Source organism: Anopheles gambiae, chromosome 2 (genome assembly GCF_943734735.2).
Source record: "Anopheles gambiae chromosome 2, idAnoGambNW_F1_1, whole genome shotgun sequence".
Lineage (NCBI taxonomy): Eukaryota > Metazoa > Arthropoda > Insecta > Diptera > Culicidae > Anopheles > Anopheles gambiae.
Window position 1 is genome coordinate 5,513,255 of NC_064601.1, and position 20,538 is coordinate 5,533,792.

Sequence of the window (20,538 nt, forward strand, 5' to 3'; positions counted from 1 at the left end):
AGTTGGGGTTTCCTCATCCCCTTCCTCCCCTCCCCCCTCTCTACCCCCATCGGGATACCTGTACGATGGTCGCCGTATGACGCCTGGCACTGTAGCCACATACTTGTAGCCCTCGGTGGTGTTCGCTCGGTGTGTTCATTAATTAAAACACTTAATAAATCATTTTGCGAAGTCGATTTAAAGTTGTAACCGATTTCTGACACCGTCCAGCGGTCCGATCCCTTCCGGCGCTATTGGGTGCGCACGAGGGAGGGCAACGTGGCAGGCCACGCAACCGGTGTGCGTAATTTATCCTCATCTTTTGCGCATCCTTCATGTTCGCACTTGCTGTTTTGGAGTCTGGGTAGATAGTACGGTGCAGTTTGGAAAGTCGTACGGATTGAAGTTTGTCTCCGCTTTGCTGCTGCATGTATTTATGTATCCCCTCGAGATACAGGGGGGGGATGCTATGGGAATTGTATCGCCATAGTTTTGATGTGATTACCTCTCCGTTCCAGAAAAAGTGCAAAAATAAACGAACGAATCGTTGTTTTCATTTGTGTTTGGTAAGTTTTGGTAAGTTTTTTGATAAACGCTTCCCACAGGATTCCCGACAGGAACGGCACAGTGGTTGGAAGTTTAAACAACGCACCAGTGTGACTTTTGCCTCTCCTATGTGCAGTGAATTCACAGCTTCTCCAATAGTTTGCCTTTTTGCCTGGAGTGCCTTCATGCTTCTTCTCCCCCACACAAAACAAGGGATGCTGGAACAAAGAAGAAGCACACACACACACACATACTATCAGCACACAATGCTCCCTTCGGCGCAAAAGTATTACACCATTTCCATATTAATAAAGCCCGTTCCGCACCGAATGCTGTCGAGATAACGCTGTCCACCGGGTCCACACATCGGGCTACAATCGAGAATATCGCCCAGATGTGTGCGGTGACGAATCATCGAATACGAGATTCGAATCATTTTGCGGTTGTCACATATTTCGGACCTGCCCCTTTCAAATCTGTCGGCAGTTAACTTGAGGCAGGCCTGTGATTCTGTATCTTCGATCCCGCCTCGATGCCTATTGTTGGTCTGCAAACGTCATAGATAACGATTTATTCTGCGCCGGGGGTTTGCTGCACCAGAAAGATGACCCTTGACGCTTCCCTGGAAAGCGAAGGGTGCGATGTGACTGTGGTGCATAAAAATTACATCAAAAATAGGTGTGAAATAGGATGGTGTACATCTGCCACTTTGGTCGGGAACGATCGTTTGGTCTTAAGTCAATGTCTCACCTAAATTATTCCTTCTAATGGTGTTTTTTTTGTGTGAAAACGAGCGAAAAATGGAAATACAAGTGACTTTAGACATTTGGCTCCTATTCAGTTTCTACTCTACTCAACTATTAATGCCATTCCACTGTGAACGATTTCAATTGCCCTGAATTATCGATCAATTCTATTCATTTACTGTGCTATTTTCTTACGGGCCTAACTACCTTGTAAATTACACTCGCTGCCTGTAACCGTCGCCAGTTCCTTTCCAAATTGGAGACACTTTTCAGGACAACAAATTAGACCACCGGCAATGGAGCCCCACCACCTTCCTTTGGGCTCCATTGCCAGTGTCCCGACAAGTGTTTTATGGTGACAAACGAAACGCACGACGATAGTCCCATTCACCAGGATACTACAGCTCAACTTTTAAGCCTTGAAGCAGCCTTGGAACGTGGCACAGACACACACACACACATCAGAATTAGATGGGTGAACGGGGTGGGGAAGGCTGGAGCGGTGTAATAAATAATTCAACAAAAAACAATACGCATATCGGTGTGTTCAAATTTGAGCGTCAGTGTGTGTCTTGTTCGGGGACGGCCGGATGTAATCACCATCAATCATTCACCAGCCCATTTCGGTCCCCGTTGCTCGACCGTGCAGGATGATGCTTTGTCCAAGGCTGGCCCCGGACACATTTGGCGCCTGTTTGTGTGCTATACCTGAGCGCCAAGTGACAGGCATTAGGAGCGGAGAGAGAGAGAGGGAGAGCTAAAAAGGGAGCAACCAATGCTATTTCGTTTAGCACACTCTCCAAAGGACACACGTTCCAAAGGACGACAAACGGTTAAAGGGTCACAAAAGAGCACAAAACGAGACCAAAAGGGCTCGGATTGTGAATGCAACGTGATTTTCCTTCTTTCTTTCTTTTTTTGTACAGCAACGGCAGCAACCAATTTAGACGGACAATGGCAGGGTGAAGAAAATATTTACTTCAATTAAAGTGCCCGAAGGACGGGAAACGGGCAACTTACCGTCTTTTGCAAAAGACGGTGTCGCGCGGTGTAGCGTACCACTTTATCAAAGCCAAGAGGCGGAAGTATTAAATTTCCGCTTTTTCGCCTCTCCCCCGACTGTCTTTCAATGGCTCGGCTGCCCTGGTCGCCTTGCCTTAAGGATCTGGAAGATGGTCTGTCAAAATGTGCCATAAATCAAACTGCTTCTGCTGTCAGCATTTGCGTACGTGGCTTGCAATCAAGTCAATTCCTTTTGGGTGTTGGGCCCGGCATTGACAGGAAAATAGATTCACCCGTCTCGAAAGGGGATTGCCATTGGTGCATAGATTCACGTACAGTGACTGAACAAGTTGAAGGTAGTTGCTTGTCCGAAAGATTGTTTGCATGAAAGTAGCTCAAACACTGTCACTGGCGCGTGTCGTTGTGAGTTGGTCATTTAAAGTATTCTATTCGTTAGATGTACATCGTGCGAACGAAATCGTCCTGCTCGATCGTTTCAATCGTTGGTAAACAAAACCGGTAAAGAGCTTGTGGATTGAGTTACATCGTACACTTACACTCCGCCTCAACCAACGCTACAGCATCCAATTTAACCTCCGCAGGTTCAATGTATCTATTTAAGGTGAAAATTAAGCCGACCTGCTGTGTCGAATTTACGCAAGCTAGAGATGAAAGCCGCTTTAGTAACCTCAGCTGCTAATTTCCCCCCCCCCCCAGCTCGCCAGCAACCGTTAGGAAAATTGCACACAAAATCTTCTCCCCTCGCACACGATCGTACACGATCGTACGTGCGTCATAGCTGCGTCTGCGTTCTGATCGGCCGCAGAACCGCAGGTGTGACCTCCGGCTGGCTGGCACAAAAAAAAACAAGGGCCGACCATTTTCGCGCCGGAAGTTCAATGCCAACAGCCACAAATGCTTTCAAACGCTGCCGATGGTGGGTCGTTTTGTCTAGCCGGCACAACGGGATGGGGGTTTGTCTATTTTGCTCGGCGGCTCTCGGCTTAGCGGACGACTTCCAGCTTCCGACGGTGCTGTTCCGACACTAACAAGCTCACTCGTAATGGTGCAAACGCAATGCCAGCCGAACAATTGCAACAATTTGTTTGCCACTTTCCAGGCCCAGCAGGAGGCGATTTGCTGTGATTTTGAGAGAGTGAACAAGTGGTTGTTAGATTATTGTTGATTGATGGGCATTGAAAGAACAAAAAGGAAAACAGGGAAATTGACCCAACAAAACATGGGAAGCGCTTGTAGCTTTGTGACCTTTCTTGGGACGTTTTTGAAAGCCAAACTATTGCCACCAACCGTTCGCTCGATCGATCACCCTTTTCCCAGTTTACAAACAAAATCAAAGCAATGCGCGCTGGTTGTTTACGAACACAGCACAGTCAGATTTTTACTCATTTATGCTTTATCTTCGTTCAAACAGTTTTATCATCCTCTAAAGGGGGTGGCCCTTTTAACAGAAGCAACAGAAATGCATTTTAAAACACAAATAAACTCCTGCACTGCACATTTATTTGCATGCGATAGGAAATGGTTAAACAAACGCAACACATTTCGCACTGTTCAACGTTCCCCTCATCATGTTCGATATTCCTTGTCGATAATGCGGCGTGATGTCATCCGTCAAGCCTGCTGACCCTTTTTCAACACTCAATATGCACCCGGTTTCTTATCACAAGATCCTTGAAAAACTCATGTTCGATCAAATCGACCGTGAGGGAAAGGCCCACTCAACCCCACGACCCACTCGAATCGGACAAACGAGCCCTGTTCCCTTTTTGACACTAAAAAGCCACATCTTCGCAGTGGTCCGGGGAAAGAGCATCAAAAGATCGCCATAAATTTTACTGTCCCTTGACGGCTTGACTGTTCCTGTATTTTTTTGCTTTTTTTGCTTTCGAAATAATTCGTTTCATTTGCCGCACAGTAAGGTTCATTGTAATGAAATTTTAACCGCTTCCGGGTTTGGCTTTATCAGCCGTAAATTAAGTGTACTTTGTTAAACAGAAAAGAAGCCCCCAACTCGAAACTGCATGCTAGCAGATCGTTAGCTTGTACACCGGCAGTACACGCGGTAAAATGTATGCTCTTCAAGGTGTAACGTAGCGTGCTCAAGATCCGGCGCATGGGTCTTGTAAATGGGCTAGAAAATGGCGCAAACATGCACCAAACATCCCATTTGCCCGGCAGCTCTGCGTTGCGCTGTCGCTTACAACTTTAGCTTGTAATATTTATATTAAAATTCGATTCGGTAGGATTAAGAGCCTCGGCAAGGTGCAGCTTTCAGTCTGTGTGTGTGTGCGTTTCTTCTGTCCAACAACTGCTAATGGGCTTTGCATAATGAAACGTGGCCAAGCGACAATGGAAATTCGTGTACATAAATTCTTCCTTAAGTGAGGAACCGCAACCAACCAACACACACACACACACGCGCGTGATAACTGTGTAACGAAACTCTACGTTAAAAAGTAACTCCTTCGAAGGGTAAGACACAAGCAGAAACATGAGCATTTACCTTTTCTCCCTTTGTCGTGGTTCATTTTCTCGCCTCTTCAACTCAACTTCTACCGCGCAACCCGGAGTGTCGGATCGCGTTGTTGGCAAACGGTGCCAACAAATTGAGCCATCAGCGCACACAGCGCGAGGTGCTAGCCTGCCGTCCAATTGCGCTTGATGCTTGGTAAGCAGGCTTCGGCGGAATGGGAATGGGAACACATAAAAAACAAATCATAAGTCAAGTGTTACACACGTTAATCCCTTACCCTGTTTTTTTGCCTGTAGTTCGTTTGCCCGCCATTCCCTTGCGTATCCTTTTTCGTTCTGTTTGTCGGGAGGATCTCGTCCCTTTTTGGGCTCTTTTTTCAGGGCATCGACAAAAAAAAGAACCGAAAATCGTCCGATCCCGAACTGCCGCGCGCGGCAGGCGGCAGTTCCGGACCAAATAATTAATGGCCGATGGTTGAGCTAATACGTATATTTACTGTTCGTAAAGGCTCGACATGAAGCCCTCCGAGAGCCGGACAACTCCGAGCCGCCCTGGGGTTTTTTTTCCGTTTCACTGACATTCTTCACACCGTTTAGAAGTTTGGAATGGGAAGAATTTAAGGATGAATTCATTTATACAGTCACACACATAGACACACAGACAGTTGAAACACAGTTCTTTTCTGTTACAGATTTTTCATGTACTCTCGTCACACGATGAGCTTTTTATTATTCATTAGACTGTAATATTTCTACTCGAAATGGACCGTTCTTTTTTCTCAACCCTCTTTCCTCCCTCTCTCTTTCTCTCTCTCTCCACAGGTGTGGTTTCAGAACCGAAGGGCCAAGTGGAGGAAAAAGGAGCACACCAAAAAAGGCCCCGGCAGACCCGCACACAACGCCCATCCGCAGTCCTGTTCCGGTGAACCGATCCCGCCAAGTGAGCTGCGAGCGCGAGAAAAGTAAGTTTATGGTTGTAGAAAAACCTAGCACAAGAAAACAGAGGATCGGAGAGGATACTAGCAACAGTTTATTAAAAAAAAAAGCGAAACTTACCCGACACAAATAGAGAGCATTAAACACATCGCACACAAGCGCGCTTGCTCACAACACACAGATTAATGGCACCGTAACCACTTGCAAAACACAATTGCCTTTTTTTTTTGGTTGTTATTGTTCTGGCTTTATTCGTCTGGCTGCATATTTTGGGAAGTGCATATCGGCATATGCATATGCAACGCAAATGGCATAATAATTTGTCACTACAATCACGGGTGCTTTAGGGAGAGTGTGTTTCAAGTTCTTTATGGTAGTGGCACAAGCATTTCAGGGGATCCATTTGCTCGATTTTGCCCCCCGAAATTTCCCCCTCGCGATCACGTTCCGCGGTTGACTGTATTGACTGGTGGTAAATTTATTACACACCTCACAGGCTTACTAAATTGCTGCCCAAACGATTGAGCCACTGAGCGGGCATAAAACCCCGGGAATCGAGGGGGTACGCACAAGCTACTGAAGCGATGATACTGTGTGTGCCCGTTCGAATGGGATTAAGCTCCTGTTGCACATTGCTTTTTTGTTTTGTTTTTGCACGATGCACTTATCCTGCGTTTGTGTTGCTGTTTCACACGAAAATGCAAAAATATGTGATTGCAGCCGAATAAAAGTAATGCTTTTGCTCGCATTTCTATTAGCTTCGGGGTGTAGTTGATATAGTTTTGCCATTGGTAAGTGGTCCCTCGCTGCAAGCAATTAAATGAAAAGCTTCTGAAAGCTTCTGTAGATTCCATTTTATTTTGGTTGTGGTTTTTTACTGCGAGAACACATTTGAACACATGCAACAGCTTGGAAACGCACTTTTTTCGCCAAAGGACGACCTTCCAAACCACTAACAAGTCAGATAATAATGGTGGCTATCCCTTTACCTTCTTAATTTTTCACCAATGAGCATCCATTTAATGCACAACATTTAGCCAAAAAGCCCCGCCAGGCACATCAGGACATCCATTCGTTCCATCCATCCATCCCGTCAGCCATATGCGTGTGCAAATGAAGCACACACGGGCGGCTGAAAACCCCCTGGATCACACCGCGGGCCGGGAAACGATGACAGCAACTGGAGCCATTTTACACAAACCCCAACGCACGCGTTCAAAATGCGGGGAAAATCACTCGCCCTCGGGGGAGGGAAACAAAAACAATAACACAGACAACCCTCGCCCACAGGACGAGCACGGGCGCACACAAAATGGCGCAAGTGTTTTCCATTTTTGTTTACGCGCTTTTCTCGCCCTTCGACCCGGCGGCGGTGGCGACGGTGTTCACCCTCGCTTGAAAAACGGCCACCAGGTGACAGGTGGCAGCCGAAAACTGCTGAATCGAACCGAGAGGGACACGATTGGGGTGTTTTAATTAGTGTTTTGTAATCAAAAGCAAATTGCATCTCGTGCGGGGCGGCAACCGGGTGATCATAAATTGGTTGCTGGAAAATTTGCTCATTGGTTTGTTATTATTATCTACCAAATAGGAGCAAACACATGTTTCATGTTGCTTATGCTCGGTTTTGGATGAAGAAAACAAATATTACAAAAAAAGGAAAAAAGGAGATAAATTTTGAAATTGGAATTGAAAAATGGAAAGCAAACCTATTTACTGCACAATGTTGAAAAGTGTTGACCAAAAGCACCGCAAAATTGCAGCCAATGTGCTGCAGCAGGCTAGCTCCAAACCAGTACAGTAGCGCCATCTGTTGGTGCAGGGGTGAGCAACGCGTGTAAGCAACAAAAGCAAACTGCTTTCTCGCGCATTCTCTCGCATTCTTGATAAGAATAATTAATCATTTTACCTACAACAGCGGCGTGTGATTCATTAACAATAATTGTATTTACAACAATCACTTCACCACACTCCACATAACTAACCGGACAACAATCCTTTCTCTCTTTGCGCCTCTCTTCCCGTGCAGAGCCCGCCGTCGGAAGAAGATAGCGAAGGCACTCGAGCGACAAGCCCGGAAACTGCGCGCCAAGGGCATTACCGTCGATCTGGAAGCGCTGAAGGCCGAGTACCTATCCCAGCACCGGAACAACTCGGGCAGCGATTCGGAGGATGACGACGACAACGACAACGACGACGAGGATCCGATCGACGTGGTGGGCGGTGCGGAGTCGGGCGACGAACCGGAGGACTGCTCGATGCAGCGCCGGGACAGCGTCGACGGGGACGGGCTGCTGGACGATGGAGCCGGCAGTGACACACCGCGCAACAGCATCAGGCCCAACCCGTTTAGCATAGAATCGCTGCTGTACAACAATACGTGAAACCGGACGGCGGACAGTGTCTAAGCCGGTGCTCTATGATGGGGCGTTCTATGCAATTCCTTCTTACACTAACCGAGCGAGGGAGCGAGCGATGGGTGGAAAGTCGGAAGGTGTGTTCCTAAAATCTGTACATGTGCGGTCAGTGCGCCGGACGAAACAGTGCTCCCAGTTTGAAAATTGCAATTTTATCCTCATTCCTGAATTCCCAATCCCCCCTCCAAGAAGCAATCTTACCAGTAGGTAGAACCGAATGTTTGCACAACGAATCTCCTTGTCCCTGCTTTCCCCGCTCCCGCAGGACTGTGTGTACTTGTGTAAACCATTCACACAGCTGCATTATTTATTTTAATTAATATTTTAACTGTAATTATTGTTTAACGAAAACTAGTTCAAAGGCGTATTCTCACGCACACACACACGCTACAAACACAGCGCCGTTGGCTCTGGAACGCTCGTACATGCATGTACTTCGACAAGTCGCCACCGTATGCGGAGTGGCGCTAGTAGCAAGCAAAGAGAACTGACGAAGCAAACACGCGCGATAGTGAGAATGCGAAACTATACAAAAACCAAGGCTAGAAAAAAGCGATCCCAAAATGTTTAATGTCCCTTTTGAGCGGTCCCATTTCAAAAAGATGAAAAGATCAAAAGCTTTTATGTGTGCAAAAAAAACGAAACCACACATGTTGTGGTTTCAATAAAACACAGCTGATAGGAGTTTTATTAGGGCAATTAAACGATTGAACATTGGTTTCTGTTTCATCATTCCGCAACTGGACAAATGACTGTATAAGCGCGTGCGTGTCTGTGTGAGTGTGTGTGTGTGTATGCGTGTATATGTGTACATTAGAATAGTTTGAAGCTTTTTGTTTTCAAACGAAATGGATCCCCCCCCCCCCCCCTATTTAGAGTTCCCATCTTATCATGATATCAGGAAAATGGAACGATGTACATAGCACAAACAACAATAAGAGGCCTATAAGTATAAATACCGAGTAAAGTAAATTAAAACTAATAATTAAAAGACACACACCGACACAAAGTTCTGTGCGCCAGAATATATAAATATATCAGACCTACTGTAAAGTGTTGTGTGGGTGTCGTATGGGTCGAAAGAATGAATCTATATATATGTGAAAATGAAACAATATCATTCGTAACACATTAAAAACTAATAAGTGAGTGCGAAAAGGTAAAAGAATTGAAGAGAAGCACGAAAGTTTCAACAAAAACGAATCATCGAAGAGAAAGAATGGAAGAAAAACAACCTTATCCACAACAACAACATGCGAATCATTATTTTACCACAAAAGATCGAAGAAAAAAACATCGAACAAATAATAATCAGTCATCGTAATTCGTAATGCTCACTACACTACAGTATGAGTTCGAGGCAAACCGCAATATGAAGCTACGGTTGAAGTTGAAGAATGTTGGATCGCTTCGGCCGTCAGCAAATCTTCAATACAACACTGCAGCAATAGAGAGAAAAAGGTGCAAAATAGTCCCCTAATTAAGCTAATGTGCGATACGTAGCAAAAAGACATTTGTAAAGTAAAGAAGGGAGGAATACAACCGCCACCCCAAACCGATATGACTCCTAAGTATGTGAAACAATTGGCTACAGTGCATCTCGACAACATGCAAACAGAAGGAAATAGAATGAAAGAGACAGACCAGACAGGGACAGCAGCACACACACAGAGAGCTGCAAAACTATGCATTAAACGTAAATTTTAGACCTTTTTTCGGTGTATTTAAAAAAAATTCTTTAAATAATTTTGTTACCTTTTTCAAAAACACAAACATGTTTCTTATTTGTACTGCCAAGTGGATGTAAGTGAATTACTACGTACGCTTTTTTTTTATTTACACCATCAACAACTGGAAGCGTTGGAAAGTAGTTGATCAAGTACAGCAACAACACGTTACGTTACGTTTCGTTGTTTGAGGAGTATAGGGGGTTTTTGTTTTTTAATTATTATTTTGTGTCAGCAGCGTACTCCAAAAATGTGATTCCTTTTTAAAAATAAATCAATTCAAAATAATGTACATTGAAATGGGTTCAGATTTTTTTTTAATGCAAATGGTTCGAAAGAAATAAGTACATTGAGAATGGCAATTTGAATTGCAAAGTTTTCCAATTCTGCAGTGCTGGTTCTATTTTACGGTTAACAATGAGCTATCGAAAAGTTGTCCCAGTTCAATCAAAGGTGTCATAATTGAGCTGCACAACAATACGCCAAAACGACTCCGCGACATGCAACCAACCAAATACGTGGCATTTGCTTCCAAAAACTAACCATAAAGTCCTTTCCATACCGTACATCTTCCTCGTGTATGCTTTCCTTTACTCTGAAACCATCAATGAATTGCTTAACCCCAAATCGAAAAACATAGCATTAGGAAGATAATCCACAAAAACCGCATTAAACCGATACCTGCCACTTAGTGCAACACACACACACACGCCCAGCTGGCACTCTTCAAACAGCCGTGGCCAAAGCCACGAACCAAACCATCGGGCAAAATAAAAGGTTAAACCTCAAACAACCGTTACGCTCCGGCCTCTCAATCAACACCAATCAAATTACGACGGACCCGTTCGTTCGTTCGTTCGTTCGGGGCAAACGGGATTGTGGTTAGCTTAATTCATTAACAAAATTCATATAAAACTGACTCAAAAAAAACCCTCACACACTCACCAAAATCTAACCGGAAGAGATGCTCTCTCTCTTTACCCAAGTTTCGTCATGTTTGATCGCTTCGAATGATTGGTTTTTGTTTACCTAATTTTGCTACTTTTTCATACACTTCATATGCATCATAAAAAGAAGACTTTTGAAGGGACCGAAAGAAAAAAAAGGAAGATGGTATGCGATGCGAAGCCAAAAAAAAGGTGATATTTTCGACATAAAATTAACCACAAAGTTGATCCTCTGTGCTGACTTCCACAAAAAAACCAGTCCCGCTGCGCCAAAGGATCACACACGCAACACAAACACACACAAACACGGTGTTACCGAAAATTACCCCGCCAAAAAACATACCCTTACATGGCTAACGATCATGCTGCGTTGCGTTGTTGCTGCTGCAACAGAGAGTATTTTGAGGCTTTTTCACTTTGGTTAGTTCCAAATTAAGCCGTTGTAGTACGTTGGCAGTGTTCCGTTTCATTCAACTCTCATCACAATTATCACCCCGGTCCCAGACACTTCCACGGATCCACGGGCCTCAATTCTGGCTTGGTACCGGGATCACTACGAAGCTTTACAAGCTTCTCTGTGGATTGTTTTCGGTTGGGCTAATGGTTTTATAATGAACCACTTGCCCTGTGTGTGTGTGTGTGTGTGCTTGTGTTACACACCAATGGATGATGTTGTAACCCATTCACATAAGGCAGAATAGTTGTAATGAGGTATATAATGTGTTCAACTATTTCTTTTTGTTGGATAAAAGTGTGTGCGTGTGTGCGTCATAATTGAGATGGGATTAATTAATAGCTTGAAGCTGAAGAAGCTTTTTATAGAGAATATTCTCTCGAAAGAATCGACTATTTTAGGGAGCTTTCCTCCGTGTCCTAAGCCCTAAAACAAACGCGCCTAACAGCGAAGGAAACAAACAAGCAACACATTCCTTCGGCACCGCTTAAATGAAGACATCCACAAATCAAAGGCACACCAGTGGTTTTACAGAGGAGAGGAGAGCACACAAAAAAGCAGCACTACCCCTTGCGGCTAATGCTTCTCAAAGGAGCGAACAACCGGCCAGACAGCAGCAACATTGCCCCGAAACATAACTTATTGTTCGCGTGAAGAAAATTGGAAACCATGAAAGATGGGGCACCGTTGGCAAAGGCAACCAGCCCCCGGAGCGAATTAGCGCTCCGTCCCGTCCCGAAGGAAGGAACGACTGGCCCGGATAGCTGGCCCTGCCCCAGCCCGCTGCTGCTGCTGCCGGACATCAAATCGTCTCAAATCACCTGATCTTTGATGATTTATTATATTTAATAACAGAGCGCACGGTTCGGTGAAAATAATAAACAAGTGTAAATGAGATTGATGCCGAACGCCGGGGCTTTGGGTAGATGGGGCGAAGAAGGCGGGGAGGGGCGAGGTTCTTGCGGTTTTTTGTCCCCCTCTCCATCCATCCCTTCCCCGCACTCCGCGGTTGCCTCCGGTGCTTCCACTTCAATTGACACCAACGACACCACACCACAGCCGTTCTGCTGAATCTTTCCACTTTTCTTTTAAGAGTTCAACGACGATCTTCTTCTCCGCCGATCGTATCCCGCCTCTTTCATTGATGTGTTGCGGGGCTCGCGTTTCGGGATAAATTAAATTAAACTGCACGGCTATGAATCTCCGCTCATTGATTATCCGCCGTGCCGTGTATATCGCCGGAAGGGCCGGCAACCGAAACCTTCCCCCCCCCCCCCCCGCGGATGACCCGCGGATGATGATCGTGTGGCACAACACGAACACTATCGTGGGAGCAGCACTCGGTCCCTGTAACCTTTCGCATGCTGCTTCAAATGATTTTCTAATGTCTTAATCATTGGGCTGTTTAAAAAAACGAATGCAAGACCCGGACGGGGTGTGCTGTGGGTTTCCTGCCGTTTGGAGCGACGGTTCACCATGAAAAAGGGAACTGAAACTTTCATCGTGCTTCGGTTGGATGGAGGAACATTCGGTTTGACAACACTATTAATTAAGCCGCGGGAGTGTCAAACCTGTATTTTTTCTGGGTAATTAATTATTTTTTAAGGTTTGCGATTGCGTTTTTTTGGTGTTTGACTCCCCTGACAAATGTGCCGACAAAGTGATCAAAAATCAATCATTAATTATTACTGATCGTAGTACACGCTCGCGCTCACTCACAGCATCCTGGTCGCGACGCAAACTGCTCGAATCGAGCAAGATCTCATCAACCCCCCCCCCCTCCCCCCCGGAGCAAATGTTTTCAATCATCTCAACTAAGCACAACAGTTCGTCTCCTCCACAATCAACCTCCGCCGGTTGCACTTTTCAGCAAAGGTCAGCTCGTTTTACGATCCCTCCACACAGTGTACAGTGTGTTACAGTGGAACGCGGACAGAATTTAACGCGATTTTTTATTAAATTAAATTTGTGAATATTTTATCATTCCTTTCCGATTGCATTGTTCAAACAGTCACAATGCATCACGCCCTCCACTCATTGTCAACTCTTTACATTTTCCAAAGCCTCTCCACGTGTACCCGGTTGCGTGCAACCGACTGTACCGCGCAATCTAACGCTAATGCTGCGTCGGCACGAAACGGTTTTGCACCAAGCGTACATCCCCCGAGCCAGATACGCGCTTATGCTTCCAATACTGCGCCACACCACCCCTATTTCCTTCCGCTTTTCTCCTCCTCCTCCTCCTCCTCCACCGACCCATCATCGTCGCACACATGTGCGCAAGAAATGCGCGTAATCAAGCGCACTGGGCAGGGGCAGATCTCCGCGGAGTGTTTTCGCTGTGCTAGGTGGCACTGCCATGTGCATATATGTACAGCCACACACTCTCACATGCGATGAGCATGTAACTATGCACATCGCGACTTGTTGTGTGCAGAGAGTAAAATAGCGTTGCGCTCAAACTGCGCTCTAGCGGTGGCGGCATCGCCAGGGCCTTGTGGTCGGGCGCATTCTCGCGTTCTCGCGCACACGGAGACTGTATGTGCCAGTACATCTAGTACACTCCCCCTCCCCGTCCTGCACGGGTGACACGGGGACTCATGGAAAAAAGCGCTGCCGATACCGAGCTGCATTAGAATAGTCTGGCGCACTGTTACCGCCCAGCCCAGCGCAGAAGTGTTGTGTACGCGAGAGTGCGCGTTGTATAACTGCGTAAAACAGAACGAACGACGGGGTGGGACGATCTTCACTGTCTGAACACTACCCCGAACCCCCGAAAAGAGAGATGATCGACGTGATCGAGTGTGTTTTGTCTGTGTCTGCATCTCTTCAAACTGTCTGCAGCCTAGAATTCTGAGTGCTGAGTTCGGTGCGCCATACTTAGACCGATTTGATTGTGCAAAAGACCGTTCGTTCTAACGCGAAGCGTATTAGTTAGTGGAGCTATTTTTAGCAACAAAACGATCCCCACAAACCAAACCCCACAAACTGCCGCCAGTCGCAAACATCTGCAAACGTCGTGGTCGTAGTGACACAAAACTGTGTTGCTGCTGTAGATGCTGCTGCTGCTGTCACTGCCAACCGAAGCAGTAGGCTGTGGAGCTTAAGAGTGTGTTCTCCTTGCACCAGTGAAGAAAAACGGCTCCCCGTGGTTGCCTGTGCGTGTCTCTGCTCGGCTCTTATCAGTGTTGAACAGTGGTGTGTGTGGTCAACCCTCCCTTCCTCTCTCTCGCATGATGAGTGACGTGTGCTGTTGTGCAATGGAAAATCGGGACACACTATAATAGAGCTGTTTCTTCTGTTGGATGGCGTTTCCAGAGATTAGAATTAGACGGATCCAGCAGCTCAACAGTCTCAAGCAGTAACGGCGGCATACACATGGTGGGTACTCGGGAAAGAGCTGGCTTGCCTGCTTTGCACGGCCCACCAACGCAAGCGAGAAGGCGCAGCAGCGAAGCAACAACGACTCATCTGTTTAAATATCTTCCCCCGTAGTCGGTGCGATCTACTACTAACTCGTCTAGCGCATGCAGATCTTGCAGCGGCGGGTGACGCGGGGTTTGCTTTTTTAAACTGTGTCCGTGTGCCTGTGAAGGGCAGCAGAGGAGAACGGCAGAGGCGGCAGAGGGCGACACGTGACTGCCGCTCAATTGAATGTCTCTGGTTAGCCTTCGCGCGCGTTAGTTGGCGTTCTGACGACCGCTCGTACTGATCATGTGTACCCCGCTTAGCTAGACGTTCTTTGCGGCCCTGTTCGCCTAAGTAGCGCGGCAATCGAGAACGGATGTGTGTGTGTGCGCGCGCGTGTGTGGATGTGTATTAAATTGGTAATTGTTTATGCCTTGAAGAGCACGGGGCAGCAGCACGGGAGTAATTTTGTCCTCCCCGGACGACCGCCCTCGGAAAAGGGGACATCCGTGAGAGGCTTAAATGAATAAATTGTAAGGTAACAACAAACCGCTCTATTGATTGCTGGAACGCAGTTTAAAGCAACGGTTTTTTTTTCTCAAACTGTCAACCGTTCAAGCGTTTAGCGCTGAAATTGAAATACAAACTTCCTTATCGCTCGCGCGTACGGCGGCTGTCACCCTCCCATCAGCTGTTGATGCAGGGTGTCCGTCCGCTTCTCCGGAACTTCTATTGCGCATGCGCCAAACACAAATGTCAGCCACGTACAGCACGACACCACGGAGAGCTACACACATACACATGAGAACAGCCAGTGATAGCGAACTAGGGGGGGGGACAAAAACTGTGTAAATAAGATTGTGTTTTCTTCGGTCAATTGTGCCGAACGGTTTGGATGTTTTTACCATTATTTTGCTACACAAAAACAGTAACGCCAACCACAATGGTACGAACGAGTCGCTCTGTGGCCTCTCCTAAGTGGAACGTGCTCCCGATATCCGCCTTCTCCACTAGCACTCCATTATCTAACACACCATACGGTTTCTTTTTCTCCTTCCAGGACAACCTGCCCGATTTTCCACCAGCATCGCAATGCCCTCGATGGTGCGACGCACCAGAGGCAAACTAGCAGCGCAACGGCAACTGGCCAGCAGCACTACTACTACCGCTGCTGCTGAACGACGCGTCAAACGCGAACCACAGACCAAACTTATCGATGCTGCTGCTGCTGCTGCTGCTGCTGCTGATAGCCTTGGTTCCGATAACGCACCACACCACCATCACGGCGAGCAGAAACGGCTGCCACAGTGTAAGGTGAAGCGCAACTACGCGTGTGGCAGCTGCAGCTACTTTACGCAAAACCCCCGCAGCTATCTGACGCATCTACGTGACACCCACGGGGAGAAGATTAGTGTGTACGAGTGCAAACGATGTGTGTACGCTTCGCGCCACTACCAGAAGCTGGTACGCCACTTGCGAATGGTGCACGGCGGTGCGGACGTACCGGTGGTGGAGTCGGGCAGTAAAGGTGCGACACCGTTGGACAATAGTGAAGAGCGACGGGAGGTGATTGAAAAGAACAGTTCCGAGAAGGATTCAGCGAGCAAAGTTTTGGATGCGCTGGGTGTGAGTGGTGCGTATACGCAGCAACTTGTTGCATCTCTGCTGCCATCGCTGTTGCTGAGGAACGTCGAACAAACGTGGACTTCGTCTATTTTGGGTAAATTGATTATTTTGTGGAGCTATATCAATCGAAGTAGGCACGGGATGGAGGTCACGACACCTGGTACATTCTGGGTCAAACGCGGGGGCAATATCGCAGTATGCTTAGAGTCTATTGGATAATTAGGTCAAACCAAAACAAACCTTTTCTTGACATAGAATTGTATTCGCGTGATAGCGGTCCAGAAACGAAATAGATGACGAACAAAGTGTATTATTACTACTGTACTTCCAATATTGAATTTTTCCTCTACTTCACTTCATTTTTCCCCCGTGCAGCACTCAAGGCCCCAATCAAGCCCGAGATGGATGGCATGCAGAGTGTTGTGACATCACCGGAACGGGTAAGATTCCCCAATTTTCACCACTTCAGATCATATCCTTTAATAGCTTCTCCCTTCACTCCTAGGACTCTTCCCACAAAACCGGCCGCAAGTCCTCCGAAGACAATGAAACGGTGCCGAAAAAGCGCTCCAGACCAATCCCCAACCTAATTCCCCTAGCACCCGCCAAACCGGAAAAGGAGCTGCTAAAGCCAGTACCGATGTCGGTGCTAATGCCACCGGAGGTGGCAGTGGGGCACAGCCACCCACCATCCCCAATGAGCTTACCGTCGTCGTCGCCCCAGACCAAGTGCACATTCTGCGAGCTTAGCTTCGAGTCCACGCTGGATCTAGCGAACCACATTGCAGCGTCCCACAAGGAGGACCTGATCACCTCGCTGCTGCAGAAATCGATGGACGAATCGAACCAGAATCTTTTCCCCCAGACGGGCGACCCCGGCGACAGTGCCTCGAACGAGATGTGGAAAAGTTTGCTCGAAGCGAACCTGTTCGGTGCGGATTCAGCCACACCAGCAGCACGCCCGAACGCTTCAACCTCCGCCAGCTCCAAGGTGGACGACGATGAGGTAGAAATCCTGGAGAGCAAATCGGAAACGTACTGCGGCATAGAGACGGCGCCCGGGTACGGCGAGGTGACGAGCAAACTGGCCTCCAACGATCCGAACGCGACCGGGCTGATGAAGCGGGTGTTCAAGTGTCCGCACTGCTCGTTCTGGGCGTCGACGGCGTCCCGGTTTCACGTGCACATCGTGGGCCACCTGAACAAGAAACCGTTCGAGTGTTCGCTCTGCTCGTACCGCTCCAACTGGCGCTGGGACATTACGAAGCACATCCGGCTGAAGACGATCCGCGACCCGAGCCACAAGAATGCGGGCGTGCTGATGAACGACGAAACGGGCCGGCGGAACTACACCAAGTACAACAAGTACATCACGCTGATGCACATAACGGACAATACTAGTGGTGGTGGAGGAGCAGGAGGTGGTAGTGCTGCTGCTGCTGCTGCTGTTGCCGGTGGTAGTGGCAGTGCGAAGGAGTCGACCAACTTCCCGAACAAATCGTTCAACGAGAGCAGCATGTCGGATCTGGTGGCGGCGTGCAGTGCGTTCAACATTGATTTGAATGCGTTGGCCAACATGCCCGGGTTCAGCTTGCTGCTGGACGATAAGCCAGCGCACGATGAGACGTCAGCAAAAGCGGACGACAGCGACCATTTTAAATGTCAATTTTGTGAGTTTAGGTAAGTCGATACAACGATTCTCGGATCCTGCTTTCAGTGTGGAGTAACAATCTGGTCTCTTTTTTGCAGTACACCGACCAAGGAGGAGCTGTTGCTGCATACGACAAACAGTCATGCTGGCATGGTGGCGGCCACCTCTCCCTTTCAACTGCAGCTAGAGGAAGCAATGGAACAGGAAGCGTACGGGAAGGCCGGCGGCGGCGGTGGCAACAGTACGACAAACAATAACATTACACCACCCTCCTCCAGTAGTACGCCGACGCCACCGACGGGTTCGGCGGCCCACTGTAGCCTTAGTAAAAGTGCAGCTAACACTAGCAACAACGATATGCCTAGTACTACTACTAATGGAACACCCCTACTACCACTACTACTAACGCCTGGCGGTGCTGGAGATAAAACGAACCACCACCCGCCACCGCCGCCGCTGGAACTGGGCGCCGGAGAGGGTGGTGACGGTAGCTCACACACACGCGGGCTGGCGGTGCCTTCCACCGGTACCTGGCGCCACAGTGCACCGTATCGCTGTGGCCATTGTCATCAGGTTTCTAACTGGAAACATGTGATTCAGGTACACACGCGCGCACACACACACACAGGGAGTTGGGTTACGGTGACTAATCCGTGGTGATTGTGACGTATTTGCATGCTTACTCCTGTCATCCAGTGCTTGTGCTCTCGCTTTAACCCATTCTCGATATGCTTCTCTCTTGCTCCACAGAGACACTGTCGCCTGAAGCACAATGGACACGTTTTCATTGAGCACGTGAACGCGGAAAGGGAGGATCCCGCGGCGCTCGCCGACGGTGCCGACGGTCAGCAGCTGCCACGGAATAGCAAACAGAACCAACCACATTCCGTGTACGTGATCGAGGACGTGGTGCATCCGCCGACCGTCTCCACCGGCAACGGCACCGGCACATCGATCGATGCCCTCGTCAGCTCGTCCATTCCACCGCCCCTGGCACCGTTCAGCCTGGACGAGGTAAACACCCTGGAGCCGATCGTGGAAATCCTCGACAAGGACCCGGCGGCCACGGAGCTGATTCACTTCAACGGTGCCCTCATGCCTTCGACCGTCCTGGTGGACAGTGGGACGGTGGCGCCGGCCGTCCCAAGCGAGCAGCTGGAATGCATTTCCTGCCAGTTTCGGGCCGCAACGGTCGAGCAGCTGACCGAGCATCTGGAGCAGCACATGAGCAACAGTCCGGCGGCGGGGACGGGCACAGCGTTCGACACGGCCGGACTGCTCGACCCCGGGCCCACCACCATGTACTACTGTGCCCGCTGTCCGGCCCGCTTCCTGCAGCACGCTCACATGCTGGAGCACGAGTCGAAGCATGGGGCGCCCGTGGGCCGTTCGTGCTCGTTCTGCACGTACCGCACCGCGGACGACGATGAGCGCAGCCGGCACGAGGAGGTCCACTCGGCCGCGTACAACATCAACACGGACAATTTGCAAATCTTTCTCGCGGAAAGCAAAGAGTACCCGAAGCCACCGCTCACGCTCAAGGAGACTGGTGGCAGGCAGCTGTTTTACGTCGAGCCGGTGGAAGTCCATGACTCCCCGGAAGGTGAGGTCTCGGCGACGCGCAAGATGCCGAGGAAATCGAAGCATCGCGTCCGTTCGCCCGACACAGCAGCTACTGGGACCGAATCCGACCGACCACTGGCTCCTGGGGGCTCCTCCATCTTTCTGTGCGAATACTGTGATCAAACGTTCGACGCGGAGGCCGACCTGAACGCGCACGTACGGAACCACTTTTCGTCGATCCTGGCGCCGCAGGAGGTGCCCTACTACACGTCGCTCAGCAGCACGCTGGACAAGGAGCGCAAGTTGGAGCTGATTGTGTCCGGGGCGGCACCCGGGTCGGCCGCGATGGCCCTGCGCTACGTGTACGATAATGCGCGCCGCAAGGATTGGAGCGTGTACTCCAAGACGGAGAGCGTTTTGTTGAAGTTTTGAGGACGCGGGAGAACTTTCGTTGCATGTGGGGATACATGGAGGTGTATAAGCTTTTTTGTTAGATTAGTTGTTTAGTTGTCAGCGTCAGATCATTTCACGCTTACACGTTCCAAGAACCAACCACCCCAAAGGTTTGTGTTGTTTTGCCATTCAATTCAAAGTGACCATAGGTTATGAAATAGAAAGCGGAAAGCATTAGCTTTTAGAGTGTACTGTGCGATACTGTGCGAAATAAAATGTAATCAATTGTTATGACACCAGTGGCGTACCATGGCGACCTTTCTCCCCTTCGATCGACACCACCAGGATATCCTGCGCCGTAGTAAAAACCAACTCCGCGCCTCAACGAAACCCAAGGACCATTTTTTACTGTGTCTTTCTTATTCTACACCAAAAAAGGGTCAAAAGACAACAGTGTCATAAAATAACAAGAGCATTTTCTCTCCGTGTACCAGCAATGGCACACGCTTTTTCAACCCCCACTCGTTGGAGAAAAAACGGGGTATAAAACCGGCGCTACACCACAAACCACAGTGGTGTGGACGTGGATTCGTCACCTGGAGCCAGCTGGCCAGTCCCTCTACCTGCCCACAGGTGACCAAACGAGGGGC

At 48.5% G+C, this 20,538-nt stretch overlaps 2 protein-coding genes across 9 annotated transcripts in view; both read left to right on the forward strand.

Moving 5' to 3' along the window:
• LOC4577217 (homeobox protein unc-4) overlaps positions 1-10,138 on the forward strand; it is a 63,861-nt gene extending 53,723 nt beyond the window's left edge. For all 5 annotated transcript variants that reach the window (XM_061646908.1, XM_061646910.1, XM_061646909.1 and 2 more), the window contains exons 4-5: positions 5,589-5,728; positions 7,732-10,138. In XM_061646908.1, the coding sequence (XP_061502892.1) occupies positions 5,589-5,728; positions 7,732-8,086 (495 nt within the window). In that variant the 3' untranslated portion in view covers positions 8,087-10,138. The remainder of the gene's footprint in view (positions 1-5,588; positions 5,729-7,731) is intronic.
• Positions 10,139-13,582: 3,444 nt separating this feature from the next.
• Positions 13,583-20,184, forward strand: LOC4577218 (uncharacterized). Of its 4 annotated transcripts, none has more exons than XM_061646878.1 (6): positions 13,583-14,628; positions 15,716-16,375; positions 16,657-16,721; positions 16,787-17,961; positions 18,031-18,532; positions 18,683-20,184. In XM_061646878.1, the coding sequence occupies exons 2-6, from the start codon at positions 15,748-15,750 to the stop codon at positions 19,925-19,927; spliced, it is 3,615 nt and encodes a 1,204-aa protein (XP_061502862.1). In that variant the 5' UTR covers positions 13,583-14,628; positions 15,716-15,747; the 3' UTR covers positions 19,928-20,184. The 4 variants fall into 4 exon arrangements, with proteins under 4 accessions (XP_061502862.1, XP_061502863.1, XP_061502864.1 ...); XM_061646879.1 differs by lacking the exon at positions 13,583-14,628 and adding an exon at positions 14,672-15,193; XM_061646880.1 differs by lacking the exon at positions 13,583-14,628 and adding an exon at positions 14,672-15,074.
• Positions 20,185-20,538: the final 354 nt, after the last annotated feature.